We start from the raw sequence: 27,055 nt of genomic DNA, 5'->3' as shown, positions 1-27,055 counted from the left end.
CGTGCGTCATCTATAGTCCGTCCCATCATTCTAGGCCTATATATATATATTTTTTTTTTTTAAGATATAATTTCACTAAAATTAAAAGTGTTTTGGAAATATCAAAAAAAAAAAAAAAAATAATAATAATAATAATAAATATAATAATGTGTGCAGTTTACAAATCAGTCAGATCAGAAATAAATAATTTGTAGTAAATCCCATTGTATGAAAAAATGGCATTCCCTGTGGGACGGACTATAGATCCTTATGTTTGCAACAACAACAAAAAACTACACAATGTTTTAAACAGTATAGTATTTGGATTCTCTGCTTGCAAACACATTACTGGATTCAGGAAAGTTTATAAATCGGTAGCATAAATTACTGTGTTACCTAATCTATTACTACACATAGTTTATTACTTCAGGTGTACCACTGTTATAGGTTACATAAATACAAAACTGTATTCAACCCACAAGTTATAACTTATAGCCATATTCGTATGTGCCGTTTGTCGTGTCGTGGAGTATAGCGCTTATTTGTCTCGTTCCCATTAAATCACTGATTCGCCAAATTCACAATAACTGCTCCCGGATCCGTGGGATGTCGGTTTTAGGCCACACACTTCAAGTCTGCCGATGGTTCGGCGAAAGTTTCGGTTGCTACTGCTAATTGCAGGGGTCTGGCTTGTAGGAATTGTCTACTATGTGTACAAAGTTACGGAAGATCAGGTAAGCTCAATATACTTAACACGTAATAATGCTATTGTGCTATCCAAACCGAATACGAGTAAACTAGCGTTAAGAAAATTGACAGTGCAAAGGAAGGTAACCTAATATGGTTTGATTGGCACCAATGTTATTCCAAAGTTTCCCCCAAATTTTCTTCATCACTTTTTTTTCTTCGGTTTTTTCGTCTTTCTCATTTTTTTTCTTTATGTTTCTTTAGTTTTTATTTATTTAGTTATTATTTATTTATTATTTTTGTAATGATTCCAGTTTGGTTTGGCATGTTAAAAAGAAAAAGTGCTTTGGAAACAATAATGTTTTATTTTTATAGCAGCGTGTTAAATTTTGGCATTGGCGGATCCAGATCGGGGACCCATGACCCCCACCCATCCGTTTGAAGTGCTTTTTTTAACTGCACAAATGTATCACACACAATGTTCCAAACAGAACAGTAGCCAAACAACACTAAATTGTCATGAAAACATGTTTGTGAGCATTTTTATATATCGGAGATTTCCAGGGCAACATGCACCTGCCCCCCCCCCCCCCCCCCTCCTGCCCAATATGGAGATCATTTGTGTATGGTAAACTCAGTTATGCCCTTTTTAGAATTTTGGGACCCCCCCCCCCCCTACAAAATTTAGGGGCTTAATATGGGTGTTAAAATATTGTTTTAAAATAACAGTACTTGCTTGTTCTTTTGTTAATCTGTCTAGAACTACTAGTTGGAGATCTGTTTTGTATGTACGTATGATTAAAAAAGTAACCTTGAGAAAGTATCATTTTTAACCCTGTGAGCAGATGACATTCTGCAATATGGATGAGTATTGCTGTTTTATTTATATCTTAATCAATGTTTGAACAAATTATACACAAAAATAGAATAATTTTTTGCCAGAACACTTTTCCTTTTCTTTTCATATCAAGCCAAACTGGAAATGTGAATTATTAAAAAAAAATAAAAAATAAAATGGAGGCTAGTACAGGGTATAGAATGATCTAATGTGTCAGGGTTTATAATTATCATCGATCATCGATTTTAGAGTCTGGCAAGTATGGTACTACCAGTTAGATAAGAAACATACTGGAACTGAATGATCAATGTGACAAACACACTGCATCTTTGCTAGCGCGAACAACAAATCTGACAGTAAACGATATTATAGAACATGTTCTATATTTTGACAGCACCAGACTGACCAGACTCTGTCTCAGCTTCTACGATTTTGGTCTGAGGCTGTAAACAAATGTAGCTCAAAACGTATTGCAGACACTTGAATTGTGTTTTTTTAAAGTCATCGGCTTATTGTAATGGACTGGATACGCCATAATTATCTAGTAGACCTACTTTTTGACATTATTAAATGTTACGGTACAAATTAATCCTATTTAATTAGCTTACTAGTATTTTATTTTGGGACAAAATCAAAATTTATCTTGTAGTTTTAACTCACAATAACAATGAAATTGTCCATTACTACAGGGATTAATTCCAAAAGTCCTATTAATTGGCATGTAAATATAAAATTCATATAAAAAACATATTAATTTATTAAATTGTAAACCCATATCATCTGAAAGAACCTTTTTTTCTGGTGTAAATTATAATTTTTTTTTATATAAAACTGCATAGATTAAATATTTTCTGATACAAGGAAATTGATGGAACATCCAAGGTAATCTAAACGACAAAACCATAATATGAGATCAGGGCCGGATCTCTGCACAGTGCAGTCGAATGGGTATTTGGCGAAATAGTGGATGATTCCATAAATATTTATCTAGTGCCTTGTCTATAGGACAGCCACTCCTAAAGAAATCCTTTACTGGAGAGTTCTTCCCTCTTGCATCACCATAAAGAGGACTGCCACTCCCAGATTAAATTACTAAAACACGCACAGTTCAAACTTTTAAGGCTTTAGTCTCTTTGTACTGCATTATCGATTACTTCAGGGACAATGCAAGTGAAGCTGCACAAATTGGCTGTTCCAGCACTTTTCTATACACCTGTATTAAAAATTATATTTAATCTGTATCATTAAATGGTAATTTGCAAAGACATATTTTTTTAATAATGGATTTCTTTTTTTTTCAAAAATGTTATTTGGGTTGGTATGGGTTTAAAATTTTTAATATGAATTTTAACTTTATTCATTATGAGGTTACATGCCAATTCATAGTTTTCCTTTTGACACAAACAAACTATATACATGTACATGGTTATTATTATATATGTTTGTTATTCAACAAAGAAAATTCTAGTTTTTATTTTCGCTGTGCAGTTAAATTGGAGGGCTAGTTGAATTTGAGAAGGGCCACTAACATCCTGCTGACCATGGTTTTTATGTTTCATATACTTACCATTTGTGACACCCAATAGCCGATTTTTGTGCTGGGGTGTCATTAAATATTCATTCATGTTAATTTTCAACCCTGATGTGTTTTATTAATTGTACATTGGAAAAAGAAAGAAAGAAATGCTTTATTTAACGACACACTCAACACATTTTATTTACGGTTATATGGCGTCAGACATATGGTTAAGGACCACACAGATATTGAGAGAGGAAACCCGCTGTCGCCACTTCATGGGCTACTCTCTTTGATTAGCAGCAAGGGATCTTTTATATGCACTATCCCATAGACATGGTAGTACATTGCACTGGCTGGAACGAGAAATAGCCCAATGGGCCCACCGACGGGGATAGATCCCAGACCAACCATGCATCGTGCGAGCGCTTTACCACTGGGCTACATCCCGCCCCCTTGTACATTGGTGGTCTGCCATTTAAAGGGACATTCCTGAGTTTGCTATATTGTAAGATATTTCCGACTAATAAAATATTTCTACGATTAACTTACATATTAAATATATTTTCTTATTTAGAATATCAGTGTCTGTATATTTGTGACGGAACATGCTCTTATCTTTTCGCCTGTGGTGATGTTAATTGTTTTAGAGGGCCGTGTGCAGCTTGGTTACGTAATACCCCCACGCGACGGTGGTAGTCCTGTGTCCCATTACACACCCAGACCAGGTGTGGAGGCCATGTGGAGAGTGGTTACGTAATACCTCCGGTCGACCATGGTATCTCTAGCGAACTAGGCATCGATCAGTCCAGGCTTGTAAGAAAATATACCGTCTCTGGGAGTTGTGGAAATATCACATGATAGGTGAGGTACCGCGTTGTGCCCCCAGGCGATATTCGCTGTCTTTGGACTAGTCTGGGATTTTATAATAAATAGCTAGGATTTTAGATATATCGGGGAGAAACATTGGAAGTATCCAGGGGAATGGACGTGGTCCAACTGAACGAAATATATTAGTTCAGACCGGACTTGGTAAATATATTTATTTCTTCTCTGTTGTATAACCTTGATGTGATTGATTTGACTTTAAATATTTTAATACTGTATTATACCAATATTCTTTAGACAGTGTCTCCGGTAATCTGACGAAGTAAATTGTAGGCTTCACTGTTCTAATATATTTATACGAGTATTTGGTAAGATAAAGCTTAGCCGGTCATCCTAGAGGACCTAGGTAAACTGTAGGTTATTGTCTTTATTGTGATATGTACCAGTATTAATTCTGTATTACAAGGTTACTGAATGAGTATTTAAGGGTTAATTAAAAATTAACCAGTTAGGAATAGAGTTGTAATTCCTTTATTAATTAAGTTCCCCTGGCAGCGTTTCTCAATTATCACACATGTGTGTGTGTTGTATCACGGTGAAGTGATTAGGATATTGTATAAACTAGACACCTAGTGATTAACTAATTAAGTGATTAGCTCAGGGTTGTTATTATTTTGTTGTTGTTAATTAACTATTGCGGCAAGTACATTTGTCAGCATTAGAGTTAATATAGATTCCAAAGTGTATTGTGTTTTGTTGTGTTTTCTAGTGAACTAAACGTGCTACATATATATATTTATATCAGATCTTATCTCTGATAACTCCTAGAGCCTGGCCACTCGGGTAGTAGCCTGCCCGATACAGAGAGATCTACTAGATATACAGTTAGGAAAGAGATTTGGATAATCGTGTTTTATTCAGTTACGGGTATTATAGGATCCCCGTGACAATATTTAATGTTTTTCTGGTCGTCTTAATATTTGTAAGAAGCCCAAACTGGATTTTTTCTGCAAATAATTTCATACGTATGAAAAAAATTGTTTTAGGAAATAAAATTAAATTTAACCTAGTACAGATATTAGAACGATCAGAAACATGTTTAATATACAGCCTCGAATATATTGTGCAGAAAAATATATTTGATATGTAAGTACAATTGTTAAAAAGTCTGTTAGACGATAATATCTTAAAAATTGCAGCAAACTCAGGAATGTCTCTTTAACATAGATTTTAACTAAGATTAAGACTGATTACCATAATTATAATTTTAAAGATTTGAGTTTCCCATTAATAGCATTATTAACTGTTCCCATTATGATAATGGTGAAAAGTGAAGACTGGTATGTAAATTTCTATTAAAATGTTTTAATATTTGGATGTTATTAATTTATGGCAGTCTATAGCCCAGAGCAAAATTCATAATGGTGAAACAGAGGTCTGCATGTACTTGGAGCACAAAGTTAATAGGTTCAGTGTGTAATGAATTGCTCCCCTAGAACCAATTCAGGTGAGCGATCATAGCGTAATAGTATTTTGCTCATGGCAAATACTGTGTTAGTAGTTGTTGGTTAAGGATGCATACCACTAAATAAAATCCCATAGACAACAAAGTACATGTAATGTACATGTGCCCCCCCCCCCCCCCCCACTTTTCAGATATTTTGCTTTATAATAGTGTAAAAGTGTGCCCCCACCCCACCCCCACCCCACCCCCCTGTTTGACACCTTTCTACACCACTGATGTGTTGTGGTTAAAGCTGGTACATGCAACCTTTCAGTCAACTATTCATTTTAGATATAGATGAGTACAGGACTTTAGATTTCACTTAGTTTGGCACAATGGGTTTTTTGTCTGTTCTGAGCACAGTAAGGTGTTTTAGTGGAGTAATGTTAATAAAATTAACAGCTGCTGAAGAGTTGTAATTGTCCAGAAATGCATTTCAGGTTATTTTAATCAAATTAAAGCTTAACATTTCAGTGATTGTGAGGTGCAGTGTTTTGAGCTCAGCATGTTTTTACTTAAAGGTAGGGTCAACTCAAACAAGAGCCTTATGTGTTGGAAAGATGCATACCCGGACCACCAACACATACTGACACTTTAACAAATGAAAAACACGTAATTTTAGAGTTAATAAAAAACCATGATTATTCCTGCTAACTGGGGGCAGCCATTTTGTTTCGTTTTTGTGACGTCCGGTGGGATAGCTTGGGGTGAAGTGACGTCAGCTCCTGACCATCTCCTGTATGTACAGTGTAAACAAAAGCAGTAATTTTCGACAAGGCGCTTCTCTTTGATCAACCTGACTTGTAAAACAGCATAAATGATGTAATAATATAATAAACTATTTAACTAAATATATTTCAAGTTGCATTAACGGAACAAAATGGGGTTATAGTATTTTTCTCTGTTTAATAATCCAAAGGAAAAATGTACACTATTACGCCTATTGATATGCTACATTGGAGCAAAAACAACAACCCACGATACCCAAGTGATAATTTTCTTTTTTTTGGGTCTACATAATTGGTCAGTTCTGTGGTTTTAGATGGAAAAGTCTACTTAATCAATAGTTTCACAGAACTATTTACAGTAATAAACCATGTCCATTACAATTTTAGGGGCGACAGGTAATATTCCACAATACCGGTATGTATTTTTATGTCTAGACAGCATCAATTAATTGGCTCATCTGGTTACCAATCAAATACACACCTGCCAATCAGGAATCACAGGTAGAAGCAACTAACAGTATAGACCAATTAACTAAGAAAACACTCCGTGTATCATTTCAGTACATAGGTTAATGCATGGGCAAAACATTGTTAATTATTTCGACTTGTTGTGTAGCCACTTTGACAATGGTATTTTATTTTGTATTGAAAAATAATATATATATAGTGCTGGATATACTTATTGCTGGCTTACTGGGATGTGTATTATTACAGAACATTGCAATGTATGACTATTTATCATGCCACAAAAACCAGGTAGATTGTGTTTCTCTAGTTCTAAGGCTCATTCCTGACATGACGCGTTGCGTTAAGTATTACATAACCACCAGCTCGCCAGAAGGCGTACTCACTGAGATGGTACAAAATGGCTGTGCCCGTTAAATATAATAGTCGTCACATTTAACCATTTTATTAATTAACTATACGATTATACGTGTTGATATTAAGCAATAATATGCATTATATATCGTTGAATATGCATACCAGGCCAAATGCCTTAATTGTCCTCCTTTAATTTGGGCCTGATTATTTTGTGCATACAAATTTTGGACATGTTTATCACCTAACTTTTAAAGCCAGTAGCCTATTTCACTAAACATCATAAATTTACGTTTACGTGTAAAACTTACACCTGTCGTATGTCTACGTCTACGTGTGCATTTACTCCATTTCACGAAGTCGGTCGTAGAAATACTACTAACTTACTTAGCATTAAGATCACCTTAAATGCATGAGTTAGTTATGGATTTAAGGGGATCTTAGCGCTAAGATCACTTTATGGAACAAAGCCCTGGACTACATCTTGCCCTTAGAATTAGAATGCATCGAAGGAAATAAACTAATTTGTTTATATATATTGAATGTACATGCCATAGTAATTGACCTTGACTACTGTGGTTCCACATTAAAAAGATCTGTTGATTTGAGTAGATCTAGCTCTGTCCATAGAGCACTCACCTGAAGTGCTTGGATCAAAGGATCAAATCCCCTCAGTGGACGCATTATTTGATAAAAAAAAATATCCAACGAGTGCCCCACGACACATGTATCAAAGGCCATGGTATGTGCTGTCTGGTATGTGGGAAAGTGCATATAAAAGATTTCTTGATGCTAATGGAAAAAAATGTAGTGAGATTTCAGTGTTAGAATTACCAAATATTTGATATTCAGTGGCCGATGATTAATATATTAATGTGTTCTAGTGGTGAATAAAATAAAAATGTAACTTTTTTTTTTATCCTGCACCTGATACACTGATACTAGTACTAGACTACACCGAATACAGACATTAAAAGGACCCCAGGTCATGTTATGTATTTCATATTTCACCAATGGCAGTATGTAATGCTTTATTTGGGCCTGAGGTGTGATGGGTCATATGATCGATTGGTGGATTTCGTTTTTAAATAACATACATCAAAAGCCATGGCATATTCTCACTGCTCCATTTTAGGGGGGCACTGTGTCTCTCCCCCTCACTTTTTTCACACACTGAAAAAAAGAATCGATCAGTCTACATGCTGGACATCAAATGAAAAAAGCCACAGTACACGTGTGTACGGAAATGCAACAGATAAAAACTTCAGTAGCTTACTTTGTTACTATTATGTAATTTAACAGTATTTTTAACAGCCTCTATTGTATTCCACACCAGTATTCATTTGTCTGTTTAATACACACAATAAAAGTTATATTTTATTTGAGCAATGAAAACATTTTATTTTTAATGTTTCGGGGATCTCCGGTTGATAAAACACTTATTTGGCACCAAATTTGGCAGGTGATCAGAATGGTCATTCTGTCTTGTATGTTCACTGACTCTTGTCTAATATTTTGTTTGTCGATATTTAGTTGATGATTTTTACTTACTGTCATTTGTTTATTCAGCAGTTTCTGGTAAAATATTAGAAACTTTTTATTTTGAAAGGGATATTATCCCTTATAAAAACAACGCAAGTGGTAGTGTTGTTCATCACTAAAATTATTTATCTTGGGTGCCAAATATATACTCTACTTTAACAAAAACAAAACTACTTTATCAGCTAGCAATACCAGTGTGATGGATTCATTAGAAGAAGATAAAAATAAAAAGAACAGAAAATGTTATCCCACATTAGAGGATCACTTTAAAAAATCTTTAAAGATATATTAGACAGACAATATTTCTGGTTCAGCTACATAAAAGATGAGTCAGCTTGTACATGGTACCAACTTTTTGTACCAGATACTAAGGGGCAAGTTTTCTATAAAAAATTTTTTTATATTTTTCTATACCACAATCATTCTCTTAATAACAGTCTTAATAAAGTTATATTGGACACCAAACAGCCATAGTTAAAAATGGGCTGAGGTATTGTCAAGCAAATGTTCCTTTCCTTAAAGCTGGATGTCACTTCAAACTTTGACCTGGTGAGATGCTATTTATTATAGCACTTGCTACCTGTATTCTGTTTGTTAGATGTGTTCAGATAACACAGGAATTGGGGCATTGCTGGCCACTGATAAGAGGCAATACCAGTTTTACCTGGAGGCAGTGTCTTTTCTTTTGTATCGAGTCAAATGAAGATTTGTCAATAAACACCACATCAAACAGGTAACATGTATATCTAGCCTGTGGCCATTTACATTTGGTTGCTGTTGACATCATTGAAATTATTGTAATGGCCTTATGTTCATCACATTGTCAATTATGTTTGAGTGTCATATCGGTGTTTTGACAATTTTGCTTTTTCCATTTCGAACCATGCTTACCAAATTAGGTTTAGGCCTCGTACAAATAGGGTAGTTGGTCACTGATAGAACTGAACAAACAGTTCTTGTGATAGGTTCTGTCTTCCATGTCCTGTGAAGTACTATCATAATAGAAATGTAGAAACTGTTTCATTTTAGTAAAACGATATGATAAACCCTGAAATGGAATATGTTGACATAATAATATAATGAGGGTTTTTAAAGTGTGTTTACAGTAACGAGTGTTTCTTCTGGATGGGTAATTCATTCAACTTTGAGGGCAGCTAGGGTATAGTGGTTTGGTTGGCAAGGTATATGAATTTAAAATATAATGGTAGATTTTTTGACGATTCCATAATTTTTTTAGATTTATGATATAAAAAGTACTGAAATAAATATTACAATATTTTAGGTATATATATAGCATATAACCAGAGTACATGGGTGTTTTAAGAAAAGAGTACCATCGTACATTAAAAGGAAATTCCATGTATGCATATTCTAAATATAATCAGTCATTAAACACCTATCATAGTATGTAACAAAATGTTTTTTTAAATGCTTATCTGTTTAAATGCTTATCTTGTTGTGCTAGTATCCATGTCGTACATGTAGGTTATATAGAGAGGTTTGGTTTCTTATCACAACCCCATGTGTTACAATGTGTAAGCCAAGAATCTTCAGTTATTCAATGTGCTGTGTTTAGCTCAGTGGGTAGAGTTCTTACTTCAGGTACTTGGGTTGTGGGATTGAATGACCCTTATATTTTTTTTGTCTCATGCCACCTGAACACAAAGGCATGCATGGATCCAGAGGAGGGTATCAATGGATACACATTTTTTCTTTCTTTTTGCTGACGTCAAAAATAAATGACATAAAAGTCAGTTTTTTCAAACACCTCTAATTACCATGTTCAGCACCCCAGATTCAGCATCTGCAAACAGTGCAAAGGTGTAGTTTCAGGTACAAATGGGTTTCTTCTCTAGACTGAGTGATAGAATAACCCCCAAAAAAATTGTTTTGTTTAACGACACCACTAGAGCACATTGATTAATTAATCATCAGCTATTGGATGTCAAACATTTGGTAATGCTGACTCGTAGTCAACAGAGGAAACCCACTATATTTTTCTTAATGCAGAAAGGGATCTTTTATATGCACTTTCCCACAGACAGGAAAAGACATACCACAGCCTTTGACCAGGTGGTTGGAATGAGAAAAAACCCAATCAGTTGAACGGATCCACTGAGGTGGTTCGATCCTGTGACAAGGGTTATGGCCCGGGAAGTAGATAAACTTGTATAAATGGTCCTAAAATGAATTCTACGTCGCGGGACTTGTTGATGTGTACTAATTAGGATTTGTCTTAATCCCGGTACTCATTAATTGCCCTTTTACCTGGTTGACGGTGTGTGCAGTCAAAAGGTAACAACAAACTAATTTTGTACCACAGTGCAGTTATTAGCACTAAGAATTCGTGTCACTGGTTATGTTGTAGGTATTACAAATAAATAAAATAAAATAAATTTTAAAATGATACACAATAATATAGGCTCCAACCTAAGTTTTAACGGCTCTGGTGTAAATATGTCTGTCTGTCCGTCTGTCATCTGTGTGTCTGTCTCTGTATCTATGTCTGTCTCAGACAGTGTCTGTTTGTTAATTTTTAATTGTTAATACAACAAACTATCCAATTCAAAAGTAGCATAACATTTTTATTTAAACTTCAGTAACACATTAATTGTTTCCATAATTCAGTTCTACGATTCATTTTAGATAGTGCAGTATTTTCGTTTTCGTGCCGGAGCTCGCCAGTGACTATCTAACTGCTGTAGGTTAACTTCCACTGTAGACTGCTCACGTTTCAAAAGACCTACCACCTCAAATATGTTCGGATGACTCTTCTGGACAATTTGATTTATTTTATAGTGCCATCCTTTCAAATGGTTATTTGTCCGGTGGCTGTCATTGCCAAAGTGGTTCCACATTTCTGGAGTCCATGGCCCTTCTATCCAGGTGTTAGTGACATAGTCCATCAGTAATGTTACCTGTTCATTCTGGGAACTGTCAGCAATTGTGTCAGCCCAAATGTCCTCAACTTTGTCCAACGGAACCATCGGAAGGGCTGAAGCACGCCTTACCACCTTTTGTACATCATCGTGTTCAATATATTCTGATGCTAGTCCTACTTTTTGCGTGTATAACGCCAAATACACTGAGTTTAATGGAAAAAAACAACAACAAAAAACAGTCTCTCAATCGTGTGGTGGGGAATACAGTGCGTACAGAGTTGTGAGTAGATATAAAATACTACCCAGGACAGTAATCCTTTAAAACAGTAGAGACCAATACGAGCAAAATAAAACAAAACAAAAAGAAGAAATAACAATAAAAGAATAGAAAACACACACAATTAAGTGCCTGCTCAATTGCTACCCCGAACAGTAATGCTAGACTATAAACGCTTCTCGTTTCGTTGGTAAAGAAAACACGGCTCACACTGCAATTCAGAACATGTAAACCAATTAGTTCCTTCTACTTCCCGGGACATTCATAATTCGGCAAACCGGTACTACACAAAATAGGATTTTCTACATCCCGGGCCGACACCGACACAAGCACCTTAAGCGAGCACTCAACTGACTGAGCTAAATCCCGCCCCTAGAATAACCATTGTTTAACATGTTTTTAATATTTTTTTCCTTTTACCAGTGATAAAGTGCTCATGTAATGTGTGATCATTTTAAGATAGATCTTCACCAGTGGGCTCATTGGGCTATTTCTCGTTCCAATCAGTGCTCCAAAACTGGTGTAACAAAAGCTATGGTTAGTATTATCCTGGAATGGTGCATATAAAAGATCGCTTGCTGCTAATTGAAAAGTATAGTCAAAGGAGTGGTGGCAGCAGGTTTCCTCTCTCATTATCTGTGTGGTTCTTAACCATATGTTCTGAACATAAATAATATTTTGATAATTCATTATTGTGACACTTGGTATAGAGAAAGGGTAAATCTGTTGTAACACTTACGGCATCAGTTGCAGGTTCTGGTTACAGCTGGGAAAAACTTAACGTGTTCACTGGTGAATTCTGTGATCGATCGTACTTCATTGATTTCATTTATTCATTCATTCCAGGGCTCATGCTGGAAAGAATTTTATTTTTGCCCATTTTCACTTACGTACAGCATTTCTTTGAAAATTATTAAAAAGTAGCAAATTTAAAGAGCTTTTTATTAGCCAAACACTAAATGTTGTAGCCACTTTGTATAAAACTTAGCAAATGGGTGAGCACTGTATGCATTCGTGCATTTATTCATTCATTCATTCATTCATTCATTCGATGCAGGGCACAATATTTTACACGAACCGCCATTCTGTTATGAGTGTCGGTTACGCAAAATTAAATTTACACGAACCGCAAATTGGTTACGTCGTGACCTGTAGACGTTCAGAAATTAAAACTTGCAGCCTTCACGGTTGCAGAAAGTTTATTCATGCAGACATACTACTAAGCTTAGTATTCCGACAAATGTTTTAGACTGATTTTTAGATACTTGATGTGTAGCAAATCAGTAGACAATGGTATATTGCAACGATTGTAACTTGCGACCAGTCTAAACTAAATGCTCAGTATAGAGACGAACAAAAAGTTTTAAAGAAATGTGCATGGACCGCTAGGGACAGCTAAATTATCTGCTGATATTTTATCTCTGAAGGATATATATAGACATAATATTGGATTGCCTATAATTTTACAAACATTGAAAACAGTTTTAACATAAACAAGAATCCAAAAGTGTCACAAAAGTTGAAAAATACTAATATTGCATAATGAGCTTTAAATAACAAACATTTGGAACGTCACTATAGTATAGATGTACCATCGATAAAGTGAAAGTAACTGCTAACATCGCCACTGTAAAATATCAATGTAAAATTGTGGTCTTTCTTTTTATGGGCATTTTCCCTCCAAATGTATCGATTTGTTTCAGTACTGGGACTGATATTTAGTCCTTTTACAATAGACCGGCCTCGGTGGCGTAGTGGTTAGGCCATCGGTCTATAGGTTGGTAGGTACTGGGTTCGGATCCCAGTCGAGGCATGGGATTTTTAATTCAGATATCAACTCCAAACTTTGAGTGAGTGTTCCGCAAGGCACAATGGGTAGGTGTAAACCACTTGCACCGACCAGTGATTCATAACTGGTTCAACAAAGGCCATGGTTTGTGCTATCCTGCCTGTGGGAAGCACAAATAAAAGATCCCTTGCTGCTAATCGGAAAGGGTAGTCCATGTAGTGGCGACAGTGGGTTTCAGCTCAAAATCTGTGTGGTCCTTAACCATATGTCTGATGCCATATAACCGTAAATAAAATGTTAAGTGCGACATTAAATAAAACTTTCTTCTTTTAGATTCGGGCAACTAAAAATTACTTTACGATCCCGATGACAAGTGGTGATCGAATAATAATAATAATAATAATAAATCTACAATGCTACGATGTACGAAAAACATCTACAAGTCACTTCTTTCGATTTGCAAGCATTAAAGAAACTGTTTTATAAAACATTTAATTTTGTAATTTATTTTAACTTTATGTTTGCGCTAAAAATTATGTATTTTTAATATAATTTTAACGTAACTTTCAGGTAACCCACAGGTTACGCAAATATAATTCAAGTAACTGAACAATTTGTTACCTAGGTAAAAACCATGTGAACCAACTTCCAGTTACGGTACCTCAGATTTCGAAATATTGTCCCCAGTGATGGCATCAACTTGGCATCGTTTAGTGCCAACATTAATTTTTTTCATATACTAAAACGCAAAAGAAACGCAGGTCCTGAAAATGCGAAAGAATTGCACTTTGTAAAGCAGTATCTTTGGTGGAATTGAACCTCAACTGTGTTAAAGGACATGGCACACACCCACACCGCAGTCCCACCTGCGTGTCAATTTCATTACCTGTGTGACGTCACGAATTCTCAAAACACGTTGTTTGCACGTGCTGGATCATCCGTATCATGAATCCAGTGCAAACACACTCATTGAAATGCTTATAAAGCCTACACACCTGGATTTAATCGCATAAATTCAATTTGAGTAGTGACAGACAACAGAATCACATTTTAAAAATGCCGCGACTGACGCAACTCCAGCGAGGGATGGCCATCGGGATGTTGCAAGCCGGACAGACCCGTACTGCTGTAGCCAGACAATTGGGATGTCATGTTTCGACAATCGCACGCCTTTCTCAACGTCACCAAATCACTGGATCTGTGAACGATCGACCACGCACCGGCCGCCCGAGGGTGACAACCGCAGCCCTAGACCGGTACATCCGGGTGACCCACCTTAGGAATCGGATGCTGCCAGCAGGTGCTCACCAGGTGCGTGGTCCAGTGTCCGCCGATACCGTCCGACGCCGTCTGAGGGCAGCAGGACTCCGTAACCGCCGTCCTTATGTGGGACCAATATTGACCCCTCGGCACCGCCAACAACGTCAACAGTGGGTGCAACAACATCAAAGATGGCGACGTGGCCAGTGGCAACAAGTTCTGTTTACTGATGAGAGCCGTTACAATGTTTCCAACGCTGATGGCCGAATCCGAGTATGGCGACGTCGACATGAACGTTACTCCGACTGCTGCGTTCTGCAGGCCGACCGATGGGGCGGGGGTAGTGTGATGGTGTGGGGTGGGTTCTCATTCAACCACAGAACACAACTTCATGTGTTCAGACAACGCGTTAATGCCACGGGGTACCAAAATGACGTCATCAACAATCACGTCGTTCCCTTCTTTGCCGCTCACCCACGTGTGCGCTTGCTGCAGCAAGACAATGCCAGGCCGCACACTGCCAGGGCAACACAGGCGTTGCTGGCTCAGCACAACATCCCAACGTTGCCGTGGCCAGCCTTATCACCGGACATGGCGCCTATCGAACACGTCTGGGATGAAATCGGACGTCGCCTTCAGGCTCGCGGACAACCTCAGAATATGCAGGCGCTGGAGGCAGCATTGGTCCATGAATGGAACTCACTCCCTCAGGCATTCTTTCAACGGCTTGTCAACTCAATGAGGAGACGTTGCACTGCCTGTTTGAATGCCCAGGGTGGTCACACGCGATACTGACTTTGACAATGCTACAGGTCGTCTCTTTCACATTTTTAACATGGACCCCCACCCTACTTTATGACATGAAACAATAGCCAAAAAGGAATTCAATCAAAAATGTCCAACACCAATGTGTGCCGAATTGGTGTAGCTCCAAAATAAATGTTGAAATCTTCATTTCGTTTTGTTTTTTTAATATTTTATATCCAATTTAATGAGAACCTGCGTTTCTTTTGTGTTTTAGTATATTTTATGTTTAATTTCTGGTGTGTGGTGCTTTATGTTTTTTTCTTTCCCCAGCATGTAATGAGATAAACACTTATAGATTAACTACATGTATAAACAATATTTTATTATTTTCAGTATATTTTGCCTCATCAAATGTACAGTGCTGTTATAAGTAAAATCTGTATAAAAACCTGACAATACAGGCTACTTGTGTTTGTATACAATTTGAGTGATCCGTATCTCTTATCCTTATATACTGACTATGTGTTTTTGATGCCGCGTTTCCCAAACATCTGGCCTACATGTCGGCTGGTTGACTGTAGTGTAAATATGAATAACAAAAGCGGCAAGCTAATTACAGCACAAACGTTGGTGATTTACCTTGGAATGCTAAGGTTAAGTCTTGTGTAAATGTTGTCCTCGGTGCTGTTTGCTTGTCAAATCTGCCTCCAACAACACCGGTCATTACACAAACTGGATATTTCTCTTCACATATAACTGGCAAATTCTTTTTTTAATATGCACTGTTTTCCTTAGAAGGAACATAAAGTTGGTACGGAAGTGACACTGCTAATTTTTAGCCTCAAGAAAGGTTGTTTAAGGATTTTGTTACTTTTTTTTTTTTAAATGAGAAGAGTTCTAATATTCATAAACATTTATTTTGATTGTTCTTGTGTATGTCCAATTAAAACAACCACTAGCTAGGAAGTGAAATGTACTTCTAGGGAACAATATTTTAAAATCTGAGGTAACCAAAACAGTTAGTTTTTTTTATTTAATGCCACATTGATTTATTAATTATCAGCTATTGGATGTCAAACATTTGGTAATTCTGACATATAGTCTTCAGAGGAAACCCACTACTTTTTTCCATTAGTAGCAAAGGATGTTTTATATGCACTTTCCCACAGACAGGACAGCATGGAACAGCACATACCACAGCCTTTGTCTGGTTAGAACTATAAAAACCTAATCAAAGAATGGATCCACTGAGGAGGTTCGATCCTTTGACCAAAGCACCTCAGGCGAGTGCTCTACCGATTAAGCTATATGTAGATCCCACCCTGGGTAACCAGGACTTGGTTGATGTGATTTTCACCCAGGTAAATGATTGTTTGGCTACACACAATTTATATTTGCAAAGCGAATAAAGTTCTCATGACCCTGAAGTTTGTAAGCTTTATTTTTAGAATGTACTGGATCACCACATAACCAATTGGCGGCTCACCTGAATTTAAAGTTACGTAACTGACACACACAAAAAGCCCAACAGTTCATGAATATGACATAGAACCCCAGCTTGAGTAGTTGATTTGTACATTTAGAAGACATGGGTTGGACGTAGTTCAGTGACGGAGCATTCACTTGAGGTGTGATGAGTCATGGGATCAGGATCAGTCGCCCTCAGTGCATGGACTCAACAGGGTTTCTGCCAGTGTATGGAGCAGAGAACATTGTATGCAGTATCGCGTCACAATTCACTACACTTGTTTCAGAGATCACTATACAATTTTTAAATATTAAACAGTAATTGCTACTGAATTTTCAATTGACTAGAAATATTGCATATGAATATTTTGAAAACAAAATGTTCCCTGCAGAGGGTATAACAGGGCTAACTCTGGATGAACAGAAAAGTTCGCCAAATTGTCTGTTTTGCCAAATGAAAATAAAATTTGTCAGTTGTTTTCATAATTGTTTGTATAATTACATACCTTAAAATCTTGGAAATTTATATATATATTTCAACATAATTTTAGCTAGATGGTGGTAAGAGAACTTATGTTTAAAATTTGTAAAAGCACATGAAAAAAAGTTTGTTTTGTTTAGCCACACCACTAGAGAACATTGATTTATTAATCACCAGCTGTTGGATGTCAAACATTTGGTAATTTTGACATATGATCTTAGGGAGGAAACCCACTACTTTTTTCCATTTTTTTTTTATTCAACTTATTTTCATCCTTATATCCAATTAAGGTTCAAGCACGCTGTCCTGGGCACACACCTCAGCTATCTAGGCTGTTTGTCCAGTACATTGGGTTAGTTGTTAATTGTTAGTGATGATTGAGTCATTAAAACCCGCTCTGGGTGGGAGCCGGTACCAGGCTGCGAACCCTGTATCTTCCAGTATTGTGTCTGATGCCTTAACCACAACACCACCGAGGCCAGTTTTTCCATTAGTAGCAAGGGATCTTTTATATGCACCATCACATAGACAGGATAGCACATACCATGGCCTTTGGTGTACCCGTTGTCGTGCACTGGCTGGAACGAGAAATAGCCCAATGGGCCCACCGATGGGGCTCAATCCCAGACCGACCGATCAAGCAAGCACTTTATCACTGGGCCCCATAAAAGCACAAGTCCAATTTGAAAACATTAAAACCCATAATAACTTAGTAGGGACAATTACGGTCTTTTTGTTTTTACATTGTATTAAGTCTGCTCAACCAGTGTTGCATGACTGATACATCAAATACTGTGGTATGTGTTGTCCTGTCTATAAGAAAGTGTTTATGAAAAGACCCACTGATCTTTGGCTGCTTGTTAATATATTATAATCTGTATAAAGATGCACTTTAAACATTTAAGTATAGTTTATTTACATTTGCCTTGATGTTGGCAGCTTGCTTGTAAACGGGTGTCAGCCTACATGTACACAGTGCACCTGACGAGTTTTCCATCTGTTGGTTACTCGTGTTAATTATGAAAGCCATGTACACAGCTGCCTGGCCAATCAGTCATCTCACAGTTAACGCATGAGCAGGGTTCTTTCCTATCTCCTACTCCTAGGTATCATTTCATCTTAATATGTGTACAGCACCAGTCCAGCACTTAGTTGACATGAGCATTCTCAAACACTGACCAGTTTCATTTTGGTGTGTGGTATTAATAAGTTAGTCATTTTACTTAAATGAATGTGACAAGGTGGAAACTAGTCAGATTGTTAGTGAGATCTCACGTCAAGACATATGTTCTGAACACAGCTCTGCTGCTTGAAATTACTGGGAAATCCTATTAGTCACTCACTCACTCACTCACTCACTCATCCACAATCACACACACACACACACACACACACACACACACACACACACACACACACACACAGAGAGAGAGAAAGAGAGACTGACCCATCCACTTACTTTTTAAAAGATTTTGGTAAAATAAAATTCTGATTTGCTTTTTTGTTCACATATTTCTAAATCAGTTTGAACATTTGTGAATAATTTGACAATCCTGATGACATTTTTCAAATTTATCCAACCAATGCACCACAATTGGTCAAAGGCCGTGGTATGTGCTTTCCTGTCTGTGGGAAAGTGCATATAAAAGATCCCTTTCTGCATTAGGACAAATATAACAGGTTTTCTCTGACGACTACGAGTCAAAATTACCAAACGTTTGACATCCAATAGCCAATGATTATTTAATCAAATATATTTCTTCAAGTTTACTTCAATGTTTATTGAACCAGTTTGGTCAAAGTAATGCAAAGAAGGGAAACATAATCTTTCTTATCATATAACTGATGAAATATTATTTCCTTTCATTTTCTAACTTAGTGCTCATGTACAATGTATTGTGATAATACATATACGGAAAAACAAAACACACACACACAAAAAACCAGGTGGCCAGTGGGACTACTACACTTTCTTAGTAGTATCATCTTTATCGGAAGATCTGTGATATTTGCCCATGGGCAGCAATCTTCTTTACATATTCTGAACAAGTAGAACTTGTTGGTTAGCTTGTAGTGATAACTGAAAAATAAAACCTATTGTTATTAATGTCACGTATTCTGGTTTTTATTGCTATTCCGAATTTCCATCTAACAGGTTTAATCCCATTTATGACTCTCTGTATATCATGTTGCAATATTAATTTCTACATGGCCCATCTGTTTCTGGTCTCTGTGTGTATCAGCTCCAACCTTTATTTATACGAGATAGAAGATGTATGCAGTTTTGTAACCAATTCCAACTGATCACATAGGAGTTTAATTAGCTACGTCAACACAATCCTGGATGCATTTATTAATACAATAAATAAAACAATTAAGAGTATATTTTTCGGTTGATGGTATAGTGGCTGTTTTGGGCCAGGAAAGTTTTTTCTCTACCTATGGTGCTCGCATAGTATAGATATCATCAATATATATTCAGCGCATAAAATTTAGCACGAACGTGCAAAGCTGTATTGTTTAAGCCTAAATTGAAACAGGTCAAAAAGATTTTGACATGGGTGATTTTTGTGGGTCAGTCGGATTAGGATAAACAAACCTAATTTTTATTCACCTGGTAGCTTTTAAGTTAGTCCTAGCACACAGAAATAGTATTTTTGTATTTATGATAGGAGAAAATTTACGAAAATCGCTCCTCTTAGATTATCGTTTGAATATCGTTGCTTATTAAGTTCATTAACCTTTTCTTTTGTATTCTGAACTACTGAAGAAGAAAAATTGTTCGTGTTAACACTAAAACCACACGAACGACATCGGTTGTCTGAAAAATTCAAATTTTATGTCCTGTACATTGCTTTGATGACCGTACTAACTTTTAATTGCTTCTGACACTCCTGATATAGATCTGTATTCAGTTTATAGAGAAGTGATAAATGTCACACAATGAAACTGTTCTCTTGTAGATCCTTTTTTTCTAGAACAAAATATTAACATCCTTTACAGTTGATTTCTAACCATCTTATTTTTATATGTGTCGACCCCACTTCGGTTTGTAGAAAAAGATATTAAAATGTAGATATATATATTTGTTAAATACTTGTATTATTACTACCAGCCAATTACATTGAGAATATTCTGTAATAATATGGCTCCATATCCAGCAAGCTCAGTAAATATAAGAGAATAGTTTCATTGTGACCAGGGATGTGGTTTTTCTCCGATTTCTGCCCGTTTTTGTTGTCCATTTTTGTTTCTTGTTTTTTTTTTTATTATAAAGTCATTTTCATAGTGTAGACTGGATTTAATTTAAACTGCTGAAATATTGCCTTTATAGTTTTTAGCTTTTGTCAGAGATCAGTTCTGCTTTTATTTCCCTGTCACACCTTGTTTTACTGCTTTTGATTAAATATTCAGCAATGGGAACCTGCATGTAGCTAGTCTACAGAAATAAAATTAATTCCAGGGTTACAGATTTGCAATACATCAGTGAAAGAGAATCATGAACTTTTCTGTTTAATATTAATATTTATCTTTTTTAATAATACTGGTACACTAACATCACTTCAGACTATTGTTTTGAGGAAGAGTTCTAAATAATGTTTCTTATCAGTAAAACTCTGTGTTATTGTTTCTGTAGTACGTGGCACTGTGTGAACAGATAATGTGTTGAGGAGACTTCTCATACCTGGTAATCTGATAGCAGGCACATGTTACAGTTTATAGGAACAGCATGTTCCATGATTATTTTTTTTCTTCTAGATTTTCTTTTGAGGGATGGGGAGAAAGAACTTTTATCTTTGAATAGCCTCAAACAAGGTTTACTAGCATCTTGGAATTTTTTTTTACATTGTGTTAGCAGGGGTGCAGAAATGGAAAATATTTCACTAGCTCGCTAGACCAGAACCAACTAAACTTTATTAGTCCGCCAGACGTTTTACTAGTCCGTCAGCCTATAGAATATATTATTGTTTAACAATGTTATAATATACTATGTCTTCACTTCAAATGATATATATATATATATATATATATTTTTTTTTAATGACAAAACAAAATTAAGGACACTTGGCAAGTGATCTCTATTATATAGCAAACGAAATCAGGACTCAAACCTTGACTGACAAATCAATAAAAAAATTAATATTCTGGTAAATAATAAGCTTTTCACATTTCTTTTATATAGATTTACAAAACTCAAGTGACATCCCGAAAGTTTTTTAACAGAACACACCGTGGATTCTATGAAAAAACTAAAAATATATATTAAAAATAAAATTACAGTCAGCCAGAAAAAGATAGATCGCCCATCGGACTGGTGGTTGTATTTAACTTGTCTGTCAGAATTTTTACTCACATTTGGCAAACGGATGAGTACTTCTGCAGCCCTGGTTAGATTACAAATCTCTTCTCTTAAAGGTTATTTTTCTATAGACAAGGACATTTTTGTTATTATGTGGTCCTCAAGTATGGAGTTTATGCCATTTCCTATGTACAGGTCTGAAAATGTTGCATTCATCCAGATATATTTCGATGTAAAAGATATGTTTAACATAAGCCTATAGGAATGATATCTGAAGTGGTTGGGCACAATCACATGTGGTAGGGGTGGGGCACAAACCAGATCTTTATCTTTATGTTAAGACACTAAATAGTCGGTCAAAGTGTGTTGAAGTGTTGTTGAACAAATATTCCTTGACAAATCCCTCCCCGACATATTTTCATCCCCCATGTTCCTACAGCCTTAAAATATTTTACTACTTTACTGATAAGTTTACATTAAAGAGCCTGTCCTGAGTATGCTACCATTGTAACACATTTCCGACAAACATCGCCGTTTCACAACTAAAAATTATCTTTTTTAGAGTATAATTCAAAATGTGTTTGGTCATCCTAATACAGTAAAACCCCTCAAAACTGGACTCTCTCTAACCCAGACATTTTCCATGGTCCTGTGATTTTCACATCTTTTAACAATAAAGTTTATCTCTTTAAACCAGAAGCCTCTATAAACTGAACACCGGACAAATAATTAAGTCCCAAAGTGTTTATTTATTGTAAATTATACTTCTGAAAAACAGATGATTAGACCGTCATTAATCAGTAGTATGGCACCACTAATTGCTCTGAATATCACTTCAGCCAGATTAACTGACTGCGAACTCGGGTAGTGTAATATGCGCATGCTTGGGTTAGCCGACAAGGTTATCACCTTTACAGTTGGCAAATAACAATTAGGCAATTACAGATCAGTTGACAGCTTTGATATTTGTAGTCCTTTACATCATTCTATAAAAAAATAAATAATAAATAACTTCAGTTTGGTTTGACATAAGAACAAAATTAACAGTGTTTTGGAAATAAAAAAGAAATATATACTATTTTTGTGTGCAGTTTACAAATTGATTGGCTCAGAAATAAATAACTTGTAGTAAATTCCATAGTATGAAAAAAGTTGTTTGCATATGTACACATATGCTTTGTGTTTATTAGCAGCTTTGTCATAAATGTTGTTGAGATAAGCTCGGTCAGGCTTTGGGTTAGGTGTTTTTAAATAATAAATGTGATTAAACGTCCTTCACTAATATGTTACTTGACAAACATATCTCATGATTTATTTCAAAGATCGACACTGTCTTCCTGTTTTGTTGAATTTGTTTTCCTTTTAAACACTTTTCCTATTTTAAATAACAAGTAAAATACAACAAATACAGCGAACCCCCACAAACCAGACACCTCTGAATACCAGACATTTTATTTGGTACCATGGGTGTCTGGTTTAGAGGGGTTTCACTGTAGTAGCCCAGACTGGATTTTACCTGCCAATAATTAAGTACTGTACATAAAATTATATATCGACAAAAAAAATAGGTTTAAGCAACTATAAATGGTGGAATGATCCTGGAATATATACAGACAAATTTATTCTAAACATGAGGATGTATTTAATATGTAAATTTAGTCATTTTATAGTCTCTGTTAGTCAGAACATTTAAATAGCAGTACACTCAGGAAAGTCTTTTTGTTAAGCAAAGGGTTTTGGTGGGTGGGTGGTTTGTATGCATCTTGTTAGCCCAGCATTACCAAACAATTAATATATCGGTAATTTTTGCTGTTTGTAACTGATGTTTAACAGATATTTATTGTAAATAACTTTTTTTTTAACTCTAATATAGACTGGTATTTCTTGCCCACTGTACAGGATTATCCGGCTTTTGCACCATGCTAGAAAAATATGTCTGACCCTAGGGCTAGATAAATCTGTCTGACCCGAGGGCTAGCCGATTTCTACATAAGCATGACGTCATAACTCATGTTTTATGACGATTGACGTCATAACTTATGTTTTTCACAATTCTGTTTGCCATTTAACATTGTATCATTGTTTAAAAAAATTTTAAACAAATTATTATTTTCAACTTTATATTTATTGCAAGTTGTTACATTTTTATGTCGTTGCATAATATGCACTATATTTTTCTGCGTATGATTAAAAGAGTTTGTAGGTGAAATGTTTATGAATCATTCTACAATAAACAGACCGTAGCTTACAAAATTAATGTTTTGTTACTGTAATTAAATGGGCAAGGAAAAGAATCAATCAGCGTTGTGAGGTATAGATACGGCAATTCCAACCCTCAGGACAAAATGTTTTTGTAAGGGCCTCGGTAAACATTTTGTCCCTCGGGTTGGAATTGCCGTATCTCTACCTCACAGCAGTGATAGATTCGATTATTTTTTTACAAATTGTTGGTAGTATATCATTTTCTAGATTTTGTTTTTATTTGTTGCACTGCATCTGTGGTTGAATATTCTGGAGTGGGTTTTATCTTCAAAAAAACAAAACGTGTCACTGATGTTGACTTCACTGAAAATATTTTTTTTACTTGGATCAGAAGTGTCAGTTTTTGAGATTTTCTCTTATTTACATGACAATATTTAAAGACTAAAAATAAACTTTGTTGTTTATTCTTGTGTCACACTCCTTGACACGTTTCAGAGTGTCTTAGAGACTTGGTCAGCTCTGAAGACACATCGGCACATTGTGTTCTAAGGGCTGTCCATTTACAAGCCTGGCCGTTAACAAAATGGCCACAACAGAAAATACGCTAGAATAGTAGTTTTGTTGTTAATGTGTAATAAAGTTTAATTTGAAATTTTTTCAAAAAATAAATAATTAATTTAAAAAAGTGAAATAGAAAACTGAAAGTTCCATGGCAAAATAAATGTTGCAGAAATCTCCATGACATTGCCAATTGTCGTTGTTAATCGCCGGTTGATTTAGTTTATAATGTTACAGGAAATATGTATTATCAGGAAATATTTATAGTTCCTAAAAATTTCAGCAAATATATGTAATGTCTGATTCACTCAAGAAATATGTGTAATTCCTGAAAATTCCAGGAATTATAGATTTTTCCTGAAATCATTCTGATGAGTAAACCAATAGTACTTAAAGAGCAGTTTGATTCATGTTTGGCATGAAAGGACAACATTAATATGTTTCTAAAGTCATCTGCAGAATACGACTTGGTAACGTGAATATTTGCCACTGAGAATGGCACCTTTCCAAAACACGAGTTTGACTGGTATAAATGTTCCTCTGTTGTTTAATTTCTTTATGAACGTCTTTGATGTAAAGTAGTAATTTGTTATAAAAACAAGAGAATACTTCTTCATCTTGTAGGAGAAGGTTTGTTAATTACTTCAAACATACCTAAACATTTGCTGTGACAAATCCTGATTGTATACATGTATATGTAGGTATGTAATAAAAGAAAATAATAATTTTAGACAGCCCTTTCTCATGTATGTACATGTGCATTCACAGCACATATTTCTGTACGTGTATGAGTTTTTTCAGCACAAAATGTTTGTTTTGTTCAATGACACCACTAGAGCAATATAATTTATTAATCCTTGGCTACAGGATGTCAAACATTTGATCATTCTGACATACATGTAGTCTTCAGACGAAACCTGCTACATTTTTCTATTTGTAGCAAAGGATCTTTTATATGCACTTTCCCACAGACAGGACAATACATACCTTTTCAGTACAAACGCAACATATAACACTATAGGCTCATATAGCTTTGGGATAACTGGCACGTTGTTAATCATTAAAGGCTGGATTTATGAAAGGTATTTGTCCCCTAGTCACATGTGACTTTCCTGAACAGCTGTGCATGTTTATTAATATATACTAAATACAGGTCATAGCCACATGTACATGTTATATTTTGTCTAAGACACAAGTTTAATTAAACACATCTTAAATAAACATCTATGGTATGAGAGGAGAAATCTATGTAGCCACAGTTGGTAGTCTTTCATTTCCAGGGTGGGAGGTGGTGTAGGGGATGTAGGTCAGTGGTAGAGCAATCATTTGTTGTGTGATGGGTCATAGGGTCGATTACTGACAATGGACTTTTTAAAAATATATATTTTAAAAAAAAGAAAATATTTTTTGGATCTTTTCCCAACCTGCATGTGCCTCGTGACTGGTAGGTCAAATATGATGATATGTACTGGTCTTTTTTGAATGCTCAGACCATATGAAAGGAAGTTTGTGTGTACAGCTTTTTCATGACTGTTACAGATCAAGTGTGACTTTTATGATGATTTACCCATTTTTGACAGAGTTATAGCCCTTGAACTTTGGAGATATGAAAATTAGTTTTCCTGTCCCTTTTTATTTGGCAATGCCTTATGATATGGAGCTGAACTTTTGTATATAATTTTATTATGTTCTGCTACAGATCAAGTTTGACTTTCATAGCAAATTGTAAATTTTTCACAGAGTTATGGCCCTTGAACTTAGGAGATACATATATAAACATTTGTTTTCCTGACTTTTGTTTGGTATGTGGTGTAATTTTATCTTTCACCCAAATTAAATATAAAAACAATTTGTTAAACTTCATTCTAGCTGAATCACTAATTATATTAAGCACAATAATGTTGATTTAGAGAATACTTTAGAAGGACAACATCAATTTATGTGTGTGAGATAAACGGTATTGCCGAGTAACAAGTTGGATATGCTTTTTATTATCCATTATCAATCTTTATCATTTTATGGAAGATTTTAAAACGATAATATTATTGAAAACAAGTTTGCAAGTAGAGAACAAGAGACAGTGTTGCATCATAGCTGTGATGTACATATCACTGATGATGTAAGTTAGTTGTTGACATAGCTAATAAATAGTTACAGTTGTTTGTTATTGCATAACAGCTGTGACGTGAAAGCCTGTAGTTATGTAGATTATGACGTCAAAATGTATTTAGGGGAAGAAATGTTGTTGTTTTTCTTTTCCTAGGGAAATTTAATTTTTCTTTCCCCATTTCTCTCTGCCCATATGCCCAGTAATAAACCACTCTTCCAACCAACCCCATGATTATTTCTGGAAGAACCCGTATCCAAATGATTTTATAAATGCAACATATTTCAATCATGTCTGCATCCAGTCAGATCTATTAATGCAGCTTATTGCAATTTAAGTGGATTCTGTCAGACATAAATAAAACAACAAATGTCATTCCTAACCAGATGGGCGGTAAATGTCATATATGATATGCATGTGTCAATAAGGTTGTGTAAATTGTTGCATTATTTGAAGTGTTGAATAGATGTTTACCTCAAACCAATAGGATAATTTTAGTTTCAATATTTCACAATGTGTAATCAAACAAATCCTTCTCGGCTTT

The 27,055-nt window shown here is 35.5% G+C and overlaps 1 protein-coding gene across 1 annotated transcript in view; it reads left to right on the top strand.

Moving 5' to 3' along the window:
- Positions 1-593: 593 nt before the first annotated feature.
- The window catches only part of LOC121371103 (polypeptide N-acetylgalactosaminyltransferase 2-like), a 69,007-nt gene continuing 42,545 nt past the window's right edge, over positions 594-27,055 (top strand). Inside the window, exon 1 of the mRNA XM_041496755.1 lies at positions 594-713. Within this exon, the coding sequence (XP_041352689.1) occupies positions 621-713 (93 nt within the window). The 5' untranslated portion in view covers positions 594-620. The remainder of the gene's footprint in view (positions 714-27,055) is intronic.

This window comes from Gigantopelta aegis, chromosome 4 (genome assembly GCF_016097555.1).
Source record: "Gigantopelta aegis isolate Gae_Host chromosome 4, Gae_host_genome, whole genome shotgun sequence".
Taxonomy (NCBI): domain Eukaryota; kingdom Metazoa; phylum Mollusca; class Gastropoda; order Neomphalida; family Peltospiridae; genus Gigantopelta; species Gigantopelta aegis.
The sequence above is the reverse complement of the archived record's forward strand: the minus strand, read 5'-3'. Positions and strand labels throughout refer to the sequence as shown.